The sequence below is a fragment of the Hirundo rustica genome, chromosome 4, assembly GCF_015227805.2.
Source record: "Hirundo rustica isolate bHirRus1 chromosome 4, bHirRus1.pri.v3, whole genome shotgun sequence".
In the NCBI taxonomy this organism is placed as follows: Eukaryota; Metazoa; Chordata; class Aves; order Passeriformes; family Hirundinidae; genus Hirundo; species Hirundo rustica.
In genome coordinates this window covers 46,965,348-46,983,791 of record NC_053453.1, presented here as the reverse complement: position 1 = coordinate 46,983,791, position 18,444 = coordinate 46,965,348, and the positions used below count along the sequence as shown (strand labels likewise).

General features: G+C 38.3%; 1 protein-coding gene across 4 annotated transcripts in view; it reads right to left on the bottom strand.

The window, feature by feature from the left end:
• Nucleotides 1-1,332: 1,332 nt before the first annotated feature.
• The window catches only part of VEZT (vezatin, adherens junctions transmembrane protein), a 52,347-nt gene continuing 35,235 nt past the window's right edge, over nt 1,333-18,444 (bottom strand). For 2 of the 4 annotated variants that reach the window (XM_040061162.1, XM_040061163.2), the window contains 5 exons: nt 17,460-17,791; nt 16,634-16,827; nt 11,740-11,840; nt 10,428-10,635; nt 1,333-6,583 (listed from right to left, as the gene is read on the bottom strand). In XM_040061162.1, the coding sequence (XP_039917096.1) occupies nt 6,030-6,583; nt 10,428-10,635; nt 11,740-11,840; nt 16,634-16,827; nt 17,460-17,791 (1,389 nt within the window). In that variant the 3' untranslated portion in view covers nt 1,333-6,029. Of the gene's footprint in view, nt 7,364-10,427; nt 10,636-11,739; nt 11,841-16,633; nt 16,828-17,459; nt 17,792-18,444 lie in introns of all 4 variants that reach the window. The other 2 variants (XM_040061165.1, XM_040061166.1) reach the window with 1 other exon arrangement.

The following is an 18,444-nucleotide window of genomic DNA, read 5'->3' as shown; positions in this document are numbered from 1 at the left end:
TAGGCCTCAACAACAACAACAAAAGAAATCAAAATGAGTGAGGAAAATAATGAGTGGCATCAACCTCATTAAGATTGAGGAAGTCAGCTGCAAGTTAAAGCACTGATGCACTTCCAGTCCTATCCATATCCTAAATCACTGAGTGGTTACAAAAGCCAGCCTAGATGAGGGACTGGGATTTCATGGCCATGAAGTGATTTAAGTTGTCATAGAACTGCATCCCCGAAAGCAAACTGTCCATCAGGCCTTTAAAGATTTAAAGCCGAGAAGTTACAAGGGTCAAAATATGCTGATCACATGAAAGTACTCAAGTTTTGGTCCCATTCAACCCTTTTACAATAAGCCACTTTGTAACAGAGAAACTTTTTCCTTGTCTACTAAATTGCAGTCACTTTTTCAGAATCCTGTGTTTGATTCGGAAAGGGTAACATGGGCTGACAGTGCGCCCGCCCTGTTGAGTGAAGCTGTGTTCTGATAAGCTGCCAATAACCTGAACCATGGCAGTTATTGTGAAAGAGGAGGCAGCACATCAAGAATAGTTTCATATCCAGCTGTAGCTCAATAGAGATTGCTTTATCCATCTACAAAGCAAAGTTCATGGGAGGTAGATTTCACCCCTACACTACCATTACCTCTTATCTGATTTCTCCACAAATTTCCAAGTTGAATAAATCAAATGTGTATTTTAGCATTTAAAATCCAAGGTGGCAAAATAAACATATATAAAGGAGGGAATTAAATATTATGAGAAAATGAATAAAGCACATCACCAAGCATTTTAAAAATTAGCCACAGAGGCCTTTGGTTTGTTCTCTGATATCCCTATATGCGCTGCCATGTTTCTTGTGTGATAATGTGTTTTGCAATACATGCTTATTTATCAAAGACCAAAAAAGCTCTCAAAAGCCAAGCTGAAATTTAAACAAGTGTTGTTTGGCATCTTTAGTTTGTGTTAGACCAGGTGGCAGATGTTGGGAGATCATTTTGTTTTAACAACTTTTTGTTTTGTTAGCAAAGAAAAACATTGTCCAGCCAAATCCCGCTGACAGTGAATAAATATTTCTCCTCCATCAGGCCAAATATTTTCATTTGCCATCCTAACAGCTAGGGCTAAAAGATCTGAAATTATTTTTCTTTCTATATGGACTCAAATGATATTTGAATGGCTTGGTGTTTTATGGGAGGTAATTATTACGCTGTACTCTGCACTGCTGAGATGAGCCTGGAGTACTGCACCGTACTTTGGTCATTACACATCCAAAACTGGAGAGATTTCTAAGGAAAGCAAACAAAAGGCAGAAAACATGACCTCTGCAGGAGGACTGAGGAAAGTAGAAAATCAAAAAAGTTTATTGACAAATCTTTTTGTGTGTACAGGACAGTAACGATGATGTAAAGATGACCACATAGTGACACCAGGACTAGGAATAATTGCCCAAACATGAAGGTGAGCAAATCTACAGAGAAGGATTCCATCAGAACCTGTTAAGCTGACATCCACCACCACCGGGTCAAGAAGTCCCTGAGCCATAAATTGCTGAGGAATAGCCCATAGCAGTATCACTACACATAGTCTTCCCTCAGCATCTGCTTAGTCCCTATCACAGACAAGATCCCAGAGCAGCCTGGCCCTTTACACTGACCAAGTGCCATTCTCACACTCTGCTTGCTTTTTTAGATGAGATAGTATGAAACCTGTTAATTCTAAAAAGCAATTAGTACTGGGAACAAGCCACTTGCAGAACAACAGCCACCCTTCACAAAATAGTTTAAAGGACAAGGGCAGTTTAGTGTACTTGTCTTCTTGTTTGTTAAAAAAAAAAAAAAAGAAGAAGAAAGGGATAGCCTACAAGATTACAAAATTCATTGTGGGCAAATAACTCCACAACAGTCCACCATATAACTGGGGTTTTATTACCAAACAAATTAATGAAAAAGTTGCAAATTTTGCACTTCTGATAAATGTAAGATTTCCAATATTGTTTCCAATATTGTAACAAACAGAAACACGGAGACGAGTGCTCAGGACAAAGTCTGAAATCTCAGTAAAACTGGCTACTCTACCAGATTCCGTCTTGCATTTAGAAATCTAAGTGCAAGATTCAGTGATGTCCAGCAATCCTCTGCTGGAAGTAAAACTGTCTTATTTCTATGACTGATGGCAGAAGCCTTCACATTTGCAAATCATGCCTGTAGCTGACAGAGGCACATTTAATTGCATTTGAAAGATGCTCTATTATCTGTAACTCTCTACATTTGCTTCCACGACACAACCATTTAATTTCTGTCATGAATATATACACTTAACAAAAGGGACAAGTTACCTTCTTATCACAGATCTTGGCCTAGATTTAAGATTTTACCTAGATCTTTAGCTGTAAACTGAAGCAATATAAAAAGATGTAGTGTTAGACTGTAATCCAATCCAAGAAGCAAATATTGTCTTTGGAGTGCTTTCCAGGTAGGACAGAAGGAGAAGTAATTATTTAACCCTATTTAATTACTTGTTTCTTTACTTCACAGAACTACTAATTGGAAATGGGATAGGGAAAATGCATTTATTGTTAGCTCTGCTCTTTACAAAGGATTTTGGCTGCTGATATTGTTCGTCATAACCCATAATTTAGTATGGACTTCCTGCTAAATGTTTCAAAAAGTTACAAAGCTCTAAGAAGCAAATGTTCTGTTTTCACAAAAATCCCTACCTTGGGGAACGAGCCAAAGAACACAGAACAGCACTCAGACCTTAACATGCTCCCTATATTAAGACAACTTATTAGAGCTAATGCACACTTCGGTATGTTCATAAATATTTTTTAAAAGGCAGCAATAAATTATGCCAAGAAATCTGTCAGGTTCGTGAAGGAACCTACAGTGTGTATATACAGTCATTTCAAGTGACATAATTATGAGGAAATCTGGATCATAACAGAGAGTATGACATACACAGACGGAACCTGGTTATCAAATCAAGAGAAGTCAGGCTTTGTGCGCTGTACACTCTTAGCAATATTTTTCTTCAGGGGGAATATTAAATAGATCAAAATAAATGACCTGATGGCTGTTTTATACAGAGGTGACGAGAGGCAGAGAAAACAAGTGAGTCCAGGTGTTCATATGAGCAACTTCTAAGAATGCATTAAATAGGACCACGGAAATCAGTTAAATTGCTTGTAGAAAATCTATTGGATGACTTCCTCCAGAAAGTCACTGTTTGATCATAGCTGTGTCTAATGTAATTTCACACTACACCATCTTTGCCAATAGTGTAAATGTGGGCAATCCTGATTCTCAGGCCAGCAACACAGTACATGCTGATAACAGCTCTTTGGAGGTAACTGAGGTAACTGCTGTTACTGTGTTGCTGCAGTAAGAATGGTAAAAAGCAAAAAAGCCTAAAAAGGATGAATTTTTTACCCAGGTGGACTCACAAACTGCTTTATAACATGGGACAAAACCCCATGTAGACACATCCACTGGATGAAAATGAACAACTCACAATGGATGGGATTTTTAAGGCCAGTTTTATTACCATGACCAGCAGGTAATAAACTAGACCCAAAGTGAGCCACCAAGTACATTCTCCAGGATTTTTACTAAGGACTGCAGCAAAGAAATAAAGAGATAGCAGCTTTTATAAAGGTGAGATCTGTCACCAATTTCAGTACCAATGCAACTCAGGCTACTACTGACTTAATCTGAAACTGTAAGCACAGTGATAATTCATATCCTAATTCTGCTCATATTTCCAGGTTGGTATCATAGCCATACACACTGTAAACTATTATTTGGATCCCACAGAAAAAGGTCAGGAGTACCCTTTCTGGGATACACAACATCAGATTATGAGATGATGGTGGATGTGTTCATGGAAAAATATTAAAGGAATATACATTTAGGCTGTCAGAACAATTAGCTAGGAACAGAAAATATCTGGGCACTTTGTGAACTCGAGGATCTCAAGTCAAGAATCAGGAAGACTTCTTCAGAAGCACAGACAATGCTTCAAATGCAATCTATCCAAAGCAGCTGTTCTAGACTTGGTAAAAAAAAAAAAAAAAAAAAAAATTGCTTACTACAGAGAAAATAAAACTGATTCATCATCTTAGCCTAATCTTTAGTTACAGAAGAATATACTCTACCACTAAGAGGAGGCTTATCTTCTGAATACACTATGAAAAGCTCTGATTTTTTTTCTACAACCTCCTCAAGACATCAACCACTCAGGTTCCAGTCACTGACACAAAATAAAGGGCACAGAACACAGTGTTACTGGTCAATGAAAAATGGCAAATCTCTTCCCAAAACCTGTGTGTGAAGGAGAAGACAGGCATTATACAGTGAAAGAACACTGTAAGTAATACTCCCTTCTCTATCAGTTGGTAGTTCCCTCCTTACCATTTGTGAAAAGGTCCACATATTTCACAGTGTTCATGCAAAATCGCTAATACAGGCCAGGGAGTTGAAAGAAAACACTTTTCTGACATACCATCAGGAGTTCCACCCTAATCTGCTGACATGCATTACCTTCCCCACTTTCCATGACACCATCCTAGGAAAGATATTGCTCTGCATCACCAGCATCGAAAAAACCCTTTACTCTATAGAATCTGCAAAACCTAAAAAATACTCTAAGTAACTGATGCAGTGTTTTGTCCTGGAAGTGTATCCAGGTCCAAGTAGAGTATTCTACACAAAGAAGTGGTGCTCTCACCATTAGAGACACATGAACTTTGCTTCATTTTGTGTCAGAGAGCAAAAGGAAGAGAGGGCAATGAAACCCATTAACCAGTTCTTCTGTGAGGTGAGCATCAGTTTCCTGCTCCTTGTAACACCACCACAGAGAAAAAAGCAACTCACATAACCTCATACCAAACATCCAGACTTCATCATCAGTTAATTAAGTTACAAGAAACAAAATACACAACTGTAGTTCTCTCACAGATTCTTAATCCCACAAGTTAAAGTTGTGATCTAAGGAAAAGTGAAAGAACATTACTGAAAAGCAAGTATCGTGTTCAAACAAAATACTTCATGCTTTAAGCTCTTGGATAATTTCCTTTAAAAAATTACTTCAGGATGTAAGCAAAAATGTACAATTGATCATTATATCAAATCAATTACAATAAAGTTCAGTTTACAAAAGGTTAACAAACAATTAATAGCTGGCTTAATAAATAGGTGTTTTCTTCTCATCTCTGTCAATCCAACAGATAGCTTCTAGCTGTCTATAGTACTTTCTAGTGGTGTGCTTATAACCTTCCCTAAAATTTACTTACAACACATTTCTCTAACATGAATTACAACTTATAGAAATAATTTATTAACCCTTCATAAAATTCTAAATAAATCTTAATATGAAGCATGACTAACTTTATACTATTTCAGCCCCATACCTCAGGACACATCAAATACTAGGTCTTTCAAGTTTTTATTTAAAATTCTACATTTTAGGTGGGTGCCACATCACTAGTCACAGAATCACAAATGCCTATTGTGGCTTAGCCAACACACTGCAGATACAAGAAGTGAAACAAAAGTGGTGGGGGAAGATCACAGGGAACAGTTCAGGTTCTTCCAAAAGAAATGTCCTGGCTTTTTTTGTTGGAACCAACACTGATGCCATGACAAAAGAATCAGAGAGCAAGAAAAATGGAGTCAGTTGTAAATCAAAGCACTGTTTTCCCTTCTTTTTAGAAACAAAAAACTACAATATGTCATAATATAAATAAATTAAAAAAACCAGAAAACACAAAGGTAAATTCCAACCCCCATCACTAAGATCTTAAAAAGGGAACAGCCATCTATTTCTTGGATGCAGCCTAAACTTCTCTTACCTGCAAATTTTCAGTATACTTAGAAGTCCTATTTAGTGTGTCACTCTTAGGGAACATGATGTATTATATTTAGGTCTCCTTTTTTTTCCATCCAGTATTTTCAGCTTCAACCCCCCACCTTAGTTTTTTCCATCAAACTGCCTGCTGTTGGTTTAATAAAGTTCAGCTCAGACTTATACTTTTCCTTCACTTTCAGAGCCTCTCTTCATTTTCACAGTTCTCCACAAGGTCTTCATTCTCCCGTGTCTTTTCTTCTTCCTCCTCCTCCTCCTCCGCCTCATCATCATCTCCAAAAGTCTCTTCTTGCATTGTAGTAAAAGTGAAAGACCTGGCAGCAACTTGTGCAGCTAGACCAGATGTGAAGTTAAAATCTGTTGATATGTGGAGCTGGGCTAGCCTGTCCTTGATTTTTGAATGTAATGCATCCTTAGAGGGAGGCTGTGAAGCTTCTACTCCATCCACACTGCTTGGCTTGACTTCTTCAGCATCCCCTTCACAGTGATAATACATTCTTTCTTCAGCCCCTGTATCTGCAGTACTATCTTTGTTTTTCTCCATCTCAGGATCTTCATACAAATATTCTGTCCTGCTTTTATCAGCAGCATTCACTTCTGGATTAGAGTCTTTTTCTTCAGATTTATCACAACTTTGGCTGCAGTTCTGCTTTTCTGTATCTGAATTCATATGTGATTCCACATTATTTAGTAGCTTCAATGGTTCTACAGGAGACAAGGGTTTCACTGCAGCTTAAAAAGGGGGAAAAATCAAATGATAACTAAAAGCAAGCTGTTATATATAATTTATTTGCCTGAAAAGATGCAAGATTATAAGGATTAGAATTACTTAAAAAAATCCCAAAGCAACAGAAACACAACCCACACCAAAACTTAAAATAAAAGTGTTCTCTAATCACAAAGCTGAAGTGAAATGCGATGGCTACTTGTAACTACTCCTTAAAATCTGTGATGCGAAGAGACAGCGCAAAATTGATGGTGTTCAAAGCCAGAATTAAACACAGAGGATGTATTCAGTGTTAAAGCAAAACCCAAGTAAAATTACCTTACTGGATACAGATTTAACTGTCTTCTTGTGAACAACAGTTTACCTAATCCACTAAAGACAGCTGGTACGTGAAAAAGTCCTTATAAGCAGTATCTGAGCTCATACACCACAACATACAAATACAACACATATCCACACAGTCAGGTCAGGTGTCCTCACAAATAAAGTGTGGTTTAATTTAGCCTCTCTTGAAGTTAGTAGCAGCAGCGAGTCCCATTGCCTGCAACGGGATGCTTGCCAGAAGTCTCTCCTCCCAGTGTTAAGGGTTAGTGTAACTCGGTAAAATCATTCCTTGAAGAACAGACGTCTTTCATTTTAAGAAAACGATTTAATGTCCATTTCCAAGTAACAGATTCCCTAAACTGCAGCAGCTCCATTATAGTAGCAGCACGAATATAAATGAGAGTGGCAACAGCAGATTCCCAAGTTGCATTTCCCTTTCTAAATCCATTCTGACTTTACTCCTGTAAGCAGAGATGAAAATAACTCTGGGAAATACACAAACTTTTCATGGGAAACAAAATTTACAGTATTAGGATTTTTCAACTGCATCCTATTTCAGTAGTATTCACTTTAGCTAGCTGAAGGTAGGCACATCATTATGGTTGTCATATTGATAATTATTGTCATTAGCACACTGAAAGACTGTGGCATTGAATGCGCATTGTACTGTTTGCTTTAGAACTTTATATACCAAAGGAGCACTGCACCAGACTTGTCTCAGCTGTTTATGGAGTAGTTTATTCCCTGTCTCATAAAAAAATATGCTGCTACTTATTTCTGCCCATTTGCTTGAAGAGAGAGGAATATGCACAGTAATCTTATCATTTGGGAGCAAACTTCTTGCCTACTTCCTCCAAAGAATAGTTTGAAAGGCAAAATTTCTCAAAAAATAAACAGATACTTGAGATTGGTACCTGGCCAATTTGTGGAGTTGACAAATTAATAAACAGGGTGAAATTCATCAGTTTTGATAGCATGGCTTTCCAAATCTGATAAATAGCTATATAACAACTGTTGTATGGACAAGGTGGGAGAAGGGGAAACAGCTGGATACAACACAACCACTGACAGAATTAATTTTTTGCAGGGGAGAGGTTAGGGAAAGGCTGGAAGAGATTTTGCAGCAGAAGAGACTTAGTTTATAGTATTTGACAAATGAAGCTACTAAAAACTTCGTAGAACTTTTCAAAAGCACTTCCATGTAGTGGCTCCACAGGAGGCCAAAGGACCAGAAACATAAACTTACCTACACTCCCATAAACTACTTACTGCCCACACTGTAAGAAGTATTACCATGGTACTGGGATTTGGAAAACTTGCTTTAGTCTAGTGCTCTGCTAAGATGATATTTTTTTCCTGCTGGAATCCAACCTATCATCTCCTATTGACTTCATGTTGTGTTCTTAAGACATATCAACTTGTGTGGAGCTGACCTCTTATGTGGAAACCCTCCTCAGCCCCTCCTTAAACAAACCAAAACCCCTCATGCCCTCATTAGGACAAGTCAGAGTGGCTAGCTGGGTGCATTGCCTAACAGATTAGAGCTTTTGAATATTTCAGGATCTTTTTCCACAATAATCACAAGTTAGGAAAACACAGGATTTCTGGAATTTGATTGTCCTGTAAAAGCAAGATTCAAGAGGACTATGGAAAAGGTATCATGGCCATCCATTGGCTTGGGCCAATGGGACAAGAATATGAACTTTTCTGGGTTTCAGTCTTCAAGATAAGGCCAGTCAGAAATGTGAAAAGTGCAGAACACATAAAAGTCTTTAAGAACTGACTTGTGTATGGATAAACTAAACTGTGATATGCCAGGGTCCATGATATCATATTTACCGACTTGTGCTTCTTTTGAAGAAATATTGAAGGATTTTCTTAAAAATCTGGTATACGTATCAGTCTGTCAGATTAGACACGTAAAATCTGAGCCAAATGGAGACAATATAAATTACTTTCATAAACTGCCCTCATGTTTTCCAGGTTTGTACAGAATGGAAATAATCAATGATTAGTCCTATGCAGCTGGAGAAAATCATACCCTATTCTCTCCTCACCCTTTTATCTAAATCAATGTAATATCTATACATGGAAAGGAAAAGGAACCAACGTGAGCAACAAAGGCTTTCTGGTGAGCAGTTACTGCAAACTACAGGACTCAGCTGACTCTTGCCAGGTATGGCCACAGATGGCCTGAGGATATGCTGATATGGACAAGTATCAGCTGCTTAGGTAAGGAAATATCCTAGGCAAGTCCTCCTGACAAAAACTCTTTCTGCAAGAGTTTCACTAGGTCTGTCAAGACTTGAACTGGAAGCAGGATCTCTTCTTCCTCCAACAGTTGGGAAAGGGAGACTTGAATAAATTTATGTGAAGAGCTGTGTGGTGTCATATCTAACACAAGAGGGATAATACAGAAATCCTACTCCTGAGCAAACTCTGGTGCAATTTGATGTCTCAGGGGTTTTTAACACAACTAGAAGAGAAATCAGTACCAATGGTCAAGTGATTTCTTTTACCACAGTTGTACCTCAATGGATATAAAGAAGAAAATTATTAAGAACAGATAGTTTTGATGGTTTGATGTCAAAAGAGACAGTCTCATAAATTGGCATGGTCTGTTACTTTGTGTTCCTAGTAAATTACTGAAAAAATTGCTCTCCATGGTGATTTTTCTGGTAGACGCTGACAGAGGCAGAATCCTTGGATATGGTGCCAGCCTTGAGGGTTGTTTTTCATAACATAGAACATGAAACTTTTTAGAAAGCTTTTCCTAACCTTTAGGAGGAAGAAATGAAAATAAGGAAAAGACAAACTCCTGCCAGTTTTAAAGACGGCAAATCAAATAGCTCAGGCAGTGAGAGGAATCGAGCTGTAACAGACAAACTGTCTTGTTGAGGCAAGAGAATTTTCATACTCCTGCTTTGAAGTGCAAGTGGATGGAGCTACCCAACAGTTCTCAGAGTTCGTAAAGGCTATTTTGAAAGAACTCTTCTTAGATGGTTTGTGGCAGGAGGATTGTGAACAGATTCTGTATTCACTCTCTCATGGTTTTATTATTTTACTTCTCTAATATTTCAAAGTCTAGCTCTTCACTTTAACCTATATACTTTTGTATGTCCGGAATAATTTCTGCGTGTTTCTTTAAATTCTGAAAAGTAATTTATTTATGCACCCTGATTAAAAAATCATATTTACTGGAAAGCCATGAAAGAAAGTCAGTTCAATCTGCATGGTTTATATCCTGAAAGCTTTCTTTACGCTGTCTTAATATTTTTGTGTGTTTAGTATTTTAGCTCAGTGTTTTGTTCAAAGCCGAATTCCCACTTCTACGAGTATATTTCAACATACAGTAAAATGATTACTAAAATATAAAGAGATGGAATGGCAACTAAGACCACACAGCTCTATCAAAGACACTACTACAGCTAAGCACTGTCTGAATTCTAACATAGTCAAAAATTCATGGCAAACAGACACTTATGTTTTCTAAGGAAAGAATTAATTTTCAAAAGAAATGCTTACCATGTTCACTGAATAGTAGCTGTTTCCACTTCTGTCTTTCAATTTCTGAAGCTTTGAATCCTAGTACAGATTTCAATTCTTGTAATACCCTCTTAGATTCCTGTCTCTCTCGCTCTTGCCTCTCTCTTTCTTCTTGGGAGAAGCAGTAAAAATCTTCCCTTTTGTATTCATTATCTGTATCTGAATAATCAACATATGCTTCCAGTTCCTAAAGAAAGAAAGGAAGAAACTCTTGATCTTTACTGTCAGGGTGGACTCAATCCTACAATCTGATTCATGACCAAGTGATGCCAACAGAAGCCAACCACAGTAATAGGATGGAGCCCTATTTGAGCAGAGCCACTACTCTTGGTGATATCTGTATGATTCCAGAGAAAGGCCACTAATTAACAAGATTTACCTTCACACACAAATAGAATCAAGTGATATCCCTTGAAAATAGGAGACCATTTCTCCATAATTACAGGTGAAAATGTGCTGATGTGGGTTAATTATTTTTTAATTTACGCTGTAACCAATTCTTGGTAGTCAGGCATCTTGCTAATTTAACTTACATAAATCCTTATTAAGAGGATATAGAGAATAGCAAACTTCTCTTCCAATTTTAAATATATTGGATTAAAAGCAAAAAAAAAAAAAAAAACAGAACAGCATTTATAAGAATTTTTCAATAAAGTAATTAGTCCCAGCTTTTTGATATGGAAAAACATCTAGAGAGATTACATGTGGGGGAGAAGCAAGGGAGGGACAGAGCAGAGCATGGGTGTTCACTTGCTTTCAGAATGCATCTGCCACTCAGTTCTGGGATGGAGGAGGCCTACCTCTCTTCAAATAAGCCCAACCATCACCCAGGAGTTCCTCAAACAACACAAAATTGTTCAGATTGCAAAAATGCAGAGACTAAGCAAACTGAAGGCAGGATGGTTTGTGCTCAAGCTTGTCACTTTTGCAGCTGTGTCAGTTTATCCAGCAGAAGTAGGACTATTTAATATACTGCCTTTTAGCAATTCTCACTTTTTATTACTCTGACTTGTGTTGCTGCTCTCCTTTGGTCACACATTTCTAATGATATATATGAGAAGTGAATATTAGTGCTCTTTTTTCCAGGATGAGGAATACTTCCCCATGGAACAGCCAAAGGAATGTACACAATTTTTTTCTACAAGTCCAATTTTGAAGTGGCACTGGCCACTTACTTGTCTGTCTCAGCAAGACAACAAGGTCACTGCACAAGCAACTGAAAAAAAGAATGGATACAGAAAATAATCCCCAATTATTATTTTAAATGATCCTTTTTTTTTTTTTTTTTTACCTGCTCTTCAGGAATTGGATCTTTGTTTTCTATGTATATGGCAGGCTGTGTTAAAGGTATTGTAGTATGCTGTAGGCTGTCACAGGAAACTTCAATTTTGCCTTTAGGGGAAAGAAGAAAAGGGATTTTAAAAAATAAAATTGAGTATTGAATGATGTTTCTGACTCACTCAGGCAGGCTCCAGGTATTTTCATAAGCAGGATTTGCACACATGAAAAAAAACAGTGAGAAGGCTGGTCAGGTTACACGGAAACACTCTTAGAGAGCACTTAAGTAGCTTGGTTGTTTTGACAGAAGCTGGGTCCAATGGAACTTGTGCGGGAACACTTCAAATAACAAATCTCACAAATTTTACAGACTATGAAAACCTGTGGATGGTAAGGAAAATCAGTAAAACCAGAGAAGAGACTTCATTTGGAAGTTTAAAAAAAATGATAGGTAAAACAGCTTCAAATAACTGGAAAATACTGGAAGAAGTAATTAAGGAAAGTTTACAGGAAGATATTTCTGAGGTAGCAAGAAGACAAGTAACAGCCAGTGTGGATTTGTTGAAAATAGAAGATGTTAATTTTTCAATCCAGTAACAGGTTTTGCAGTACAGAAAGAACCAAAGACAGTCCTGCATTTTATTTTCAGTAGGACTTTTGACATGGTGTCATGACATCCTTATATGCAAAATGTAAAAGCCAGGAAAAGTTGCTGTTAGGTGCACAGTACAACCTCTTGGATCATCACAGCATGGTTACCATTTTCAGATTTGTCTCAAGTCCAGTACTCTCCAATACTTCCAATGAGTGAAAGAGAGGTGTTGTATCTCATTAGATCTGCTGATTTGGGGATAATCTGCAAGAACACTGAAGGGCACCACTAGAATAAAAAATAATATTGGAAAATCAGAGGCACAACCCAGGTAGAAATGGATTTCAGACCCAGCAGTTTGATGACAGTGGCTGCAAATTTTTGTGCTTTGGAATACCAAGTGCGCAAATACATCACAACTGACTGGAGAGGAGAGAAAGAGGTGAGGAGCCTCATGGTCGACTCTACCCCACTGCAAGCAAAGGGCCAAATTGCAAACTAGTACATACAAGCAACAGCACTGAGTGTTAGACACATGAAATAACATTTCTACTCTGGCACTGATCAGGCTGTGGAAGGAACATAGTGCCTAGTCTGGGGCCCCTTCAGCAACATAGTGGGCCAAATAGAGGGAATATAGAGGAAAACATTGGAAGTTATAAGAGGACTAAATAACGTTATCAGGGAAGAGCTGAAGCATAGGGAGTCATATAGAGAAGAGAGAAAGAAACATAATAATCATCTTTGAGAATGTAAGAGACATCAAGAGGAAATAATTCCCATTGTGGGTGGATCAAAAGTACCGCTTTTAAATTGCAGCAAGAGGTACTTCTATTCAGTAACGACATTCTACTAGTAATGGAATTAAGTGCTGGAATAGATGCCTGGAAATACAGTAAAATGTCTCTAAAGACAGTTTTTTAGGAACAGGTAAACATTTACTCACAAATACTAATTTACCCTTGAGAAAGGAAATGAGTTAAATGACCTTGCCAAGTCCCACCTAACCCTATTTTCCATTTCTAATCTGTACACTGAATGCTTAAGGGATGGTGAGACTGCAGCACAACCTTGCTCTTATAAATATCTAAAAAGGTTGTGTACATTTGCAAAGATAGACAGTGTTAAAGGAAAAAGGATGGAATTTAAACAGTTTGAAGGTCATTGTTTCAAAGATCATTAATACAATGCTGTAACTAGCCATAAAGACTACTCCATTTTGTAATATCAGCAGTAGATTACTACATACTTATATTGTTGAAGCTTTAAGTAGTAAATTTTATCAGTGAAGAAAAAATGTGGAAGAATAAAGAGAAGAGGCTGAAAGTTCTAGGAAATGAGCAGAGATGTACATGTAGATGAATGATAGATAGGTCTATCACTGCCCAAGGAATTTAAATAGAGGTGAATTCCCTTCAATGTGCTAAAGCCCCACTTGTTCTGAGGCTCTGCTCTGTACCTGACAGGATCAGTGAGTAAAGGCACTAATTCTAGAAATGCATCAAATCATGTAAAGGAAGAACCCAAACTGCATTTCCTAAAGGCACAATATGCTAAAATATAAGATACATGCTGGTGTCACCACCAATGACAGGCTGACAGGAGAGTGTGAGTGTTCAATCTATTACCTTGAAAGGCTTTGCTTTGGCTGTTTCATGCACCTGTAAGAAATCAGCTCTGACATAATGATTCAGGGCAAAAAGCATGTACTGCCTATTGAAGGGGACTCACCTCTTTAAACAGATGCCCTACTGGCTGAACTAGTTAGTTGAACTAAACATCTATTACCGCAAAAGTGCTCAGCATCCACTTAGACACAATACTCTAAGCCCATGGGGTTCTTGAAACAGCTCTCGTCAAAAGACTGATTTAGTTTGGATAACAATGCATAAACATAAAAGCTGAGCTGCTATATTAGTTCAACAGGAAAGTATCGTCTCCCAAAGAGTTTTCATAAAATATAAAAAAAAGGGACCATTTATTGAAGTAATTTACATAACACGACTGACAGACCAGCTGCTAAAATTTGTAGGAAGACAGCAAAATAATTGAACTTGATTTCATGTACTGCTTGACAAGTTCAACTCACAAAAGCTGGATGGCTTAGAAATATATCAAGAAAGTCAAATGTTATCAGATAAAATTGGTTTTCAATGTCCAAAATAATTTAAAGTAGCTCCAGTGGAATAGTTCAGTAAACTTGTTGCAAAATAGAGGTCCAATCCCAGCACATTTCCAGGAAAGCCAGTGGGCAAAAGTGAAGGATTATTTTATTTATTATTTCCCAGGCAATCCCTTCCTTCTAGATCACACACAAGGTTATTTTTGTACTGAACTTTAAAAGGAAGCAAGTTATAATAAAAAGACATGCTGTTAAATTTATACACGAAGTAAAAATAAAACAAAAACAACTAAAAATACTATGATGTGTAGTCTAGAAAGAACTTTTAAGGAAAGGGGAAAAAAGATCAGTGGAACTGCAGGTTAGGGAGGGCATCAACAAAACACAACAGGTCAGCACATGCAAATGTATCAGGCTACATAGAACATCCTCACAGGCTGTTTTATGCAGAACTGAGGGGGAAGCTGTAAGACTGCACTATCATGGGAAGTAAAGGAGTTTGTTTATACCAAGTCTGGACCTGCACAGAGCCTGCAAGAAGCCTCCTGGCACTCTCAGTTCTGATGTAAGCATGAACAAGGTTGGCCTGCCTGCTTCTAGGCACAGAGCAATATTTATCCATCTACTGGATATTCCACCCATACATCATAAAGAGCATGGTGCACTTCAGATTTGGATTTCTGTAGGTAATTTGCTGATACCCAAAGTTCCCCCTGCCAATTTTCCTAGTGCAGTCTCCATTACCAGCATTTTTCAGGACAGTAAAAATATTCCTGGAAAAAAGAAAGATCAGAAATTACAAGTTCAATTCCATGTCAGGAGAGCTTAAGTTCACTTCAGTTATCTAAGCTGATTATGCTTCACAAGAACAGCAAAGGCAGTACAGATCCCTAAGGAGAGGGATAACAAACAAAATGCTGGGATATGCTGCTCCCTAAGACTTTTAACAACACCAAAGATTAGCTCACTCTCTTTGAGAGAGGAGTGTATTGGATTATGCAACCTAAAAATGTGTATTCTATTTCATCTGTTGAAAGCTGGTTTTTGGGAGATGTGTTATCCTCCTTACTCCAGGGGGGAAGGAAGAGGATGCCTTCTGATGATGGCCCAGCCATTAAAACCAGGTGGGGCAGTGTTTCTTATCTCTGTCACCACCCCTCCATCCTCCAGGGGACATTTTCTGATAATGGGCCATTAGGGCCACCAATGACATGACACATTCCATCATCCCATTGTGAGATGCTCCACACAGTGGGGGAGGAGCCAACTGCTCCCAGCTAGATAAAAACTGGGACTGAAGGACACAAGGTATCCAGTTTTTCCACTGGATACTCAGAGGAAGACTGGACCCATCTCGCCACCACTGGACTTTCTACAGGACCATCTCTACTCCACAGAACCACATCTGTTACTCCAGGAGGACTTACTTGGACTGCTTCCAACACCCTGACCAACAGGGTGCCTGGTCGTATCCCTGACTCTCTCAGGGCTTTTTCCAGGATCTTTGTTTGCTTCCTTGCCTTTTTTTTTCATTTTTTTTTTAATACTACTACATTTGTATTTTCCTTTTTATTCTTAATATTCCTAGTAAAGAACTGTTACTCCTATTTCCCATATCTTTGCCTGAGAGCCCCTAATTGCAAAATTATTTTTAATATTTACATTTTCCATTCCAAGGGAGGCTCTAGCTTTCCCTGGCAGATAACTGTCTTTCAAAACCAAGACAGAGGAGGTAAATGGGTATTATATGCTCAAAATGTCCTCCATGATTTAAAATGTTCCAGGAAATGTGACTGTCAAAAAAGTTTCATGACAATGCTGTTATCATTTCAATTAATGGCATAATTTTAATGCAGTAAATGAATGAAGATCTTGAGGGTGATTCATTAAAATCCTACCCCTTTACAGGTGATTTACCAATCAAAGGCAAAAAGCCATGATCAGTTTACACCTGAAAATCTCACTATCAGAATCCACAAGTCTAACACACTAAGTTAAAATGTTTGCATTTTTTGTTGGAACAAAAGCTTCAAGGCCATCACAGTGAAAAAGTCTGATATAAGGACACAGTTTTACAAGGTTGTAAGACCTTCTTCAGCTAAAATTCTCATACACTGAACACTGTCACTGATCCATTTGACCTTTTTCATCTCTGAAGTATATCCCATTAGCTGCTCAATGTCTCATATTTACCTTTTTTATTTGGGTTTCTTCCACTCATTTTTTCCACCTGAGAAATGGCTTCTTCCCAGCAGCTGTTGCTTGCCTGGATATGAGGCTGAATAAACTTCAGTTTTTGTTCCAGAACCTGATGGGCTTCTGTTGTCAACTCAGGTGTCTCCTTGGTGCTAACAAGCTTTTCAAGTTCATCCTCAAGAATTATTACCCTACGTGATGAGGAGACAAACAGCAGTATGTAATAATAAATATTTGACTTCATCATTCTTTGAAGTCTTTACTGTAATATACTGTTATTTTCTTCAAGTTTTAAGAACCTCAGTCAATTCCTCAAAGATGCCACAAAATTTTAAAATATTTTTCTTTTTCTACATCAAGATACATTGCTTACCCACACTTGTTATAGTAATTCTTACATGTAAGATTAAAGGAGTAGGACAGTCTCAACTGTTTGACCAAGGCAGTGACAAACATTTAGGGATATTTACTAGGTAGTTACTACTAGCTGAATGTTCTCATAAAGCATTTGATATATTGAAAAATCAATGGAAGAAAATTATGTTATCTGATTTTTTACAAGGGAGTGACAAAAGCAAGGCAAAATCTTAGTGCACTGCTTATCTTCAAGTTTTCACCAGATACTCAAAGAATATCCAGGAAAAAGATCAGATTCCATAGTAAACCAAGGATCTTTGAGCCCATACTGTGTAAAGATACAGCTATGATTGCAGACTGTGTGTATCTGCCTTTTTTCCTTTTAGCTGGGGATACAAGCTGCCAACCCAAATAACTTCAAGTCCAAAGCCTTCTGCATACTCTGTTAATTCATGTGTACACTTACTCATTGAGCAGTGCCTTGAGATGAAGCTGCAAGCTGTGTACTGCCGTCTGGAGACTGTTCAGCTCCCTGGACTCCTGTTTGGCCCTGGCTGGCCATTCCAGGCCCGACTGATGCTGAGTTTCGAAGTAGCGATAGAACTCGTAGCTCCTCTTGAGCTCCTCCAAGCAGGCGGCGAGGGCGTGAGGCAGGCCCTGGCTCGCATCGCACAGGACGTGGTGAGGCAGCCGCTCCGGGGACACCGAGGCCTCGGGGGATGCGTTGGCTGGGGAGAGCAGCAGCGCCAGCCTCCTGAAAAATTCTGAACTCTGCCCTACCCAGAGCTGAAAGAGGACCTGCAAAACAGGGTAGGGTTAGCTCTGTGCACCTGGGAAGGCAGACAGCTTCCAAAGTAAATGTACAGATACACCATGGGAAAACATTCCTTGGCCAGCAACAGGAACTTTGAAAAACTGCAAAAATCCGCTGTTTTTGAAGGGTATTCCGGAGCACGTGAGGTTCAGATCTTGTGAAGCTTAAGTGGCTGTTAATTCCTTGATGAAAGATATTAAATGCAATTATGCTCAGAAAGTTATTGGAGTCCAAAACCTCATATTCCTGTCGGCCAGTTTCATTATTTGCTGTAATCTCCACATATCCTACAGCTCATAAAGGGCTGCCAAAATTCTGGTGGCAGCGAAGACATTTTTCCCTTTATAAGGCCAAGCTGTCATTTCTATAATCTAGTAACTACTGCACTGCCCTTCACCCAACCTTGAAACATGAGCCTAATTGCACTGTACTTCATCAAAAAAATATTGTACATCTGAAGAAAGTTGAGCTGCTAACTTATTTCTTTTTTCAGCCAAAGTAAGAAAATCCACCAATACCACTAAGGAAGGAAAGGCTTTTAAGAAATGGATTGATTCACAAAGCTACTAAATGGTATTAAAGAGGCCAGTGCATCTGGGAGCAAGGCAGCCCGAAATTTCAATTTCTTGAGAACTTC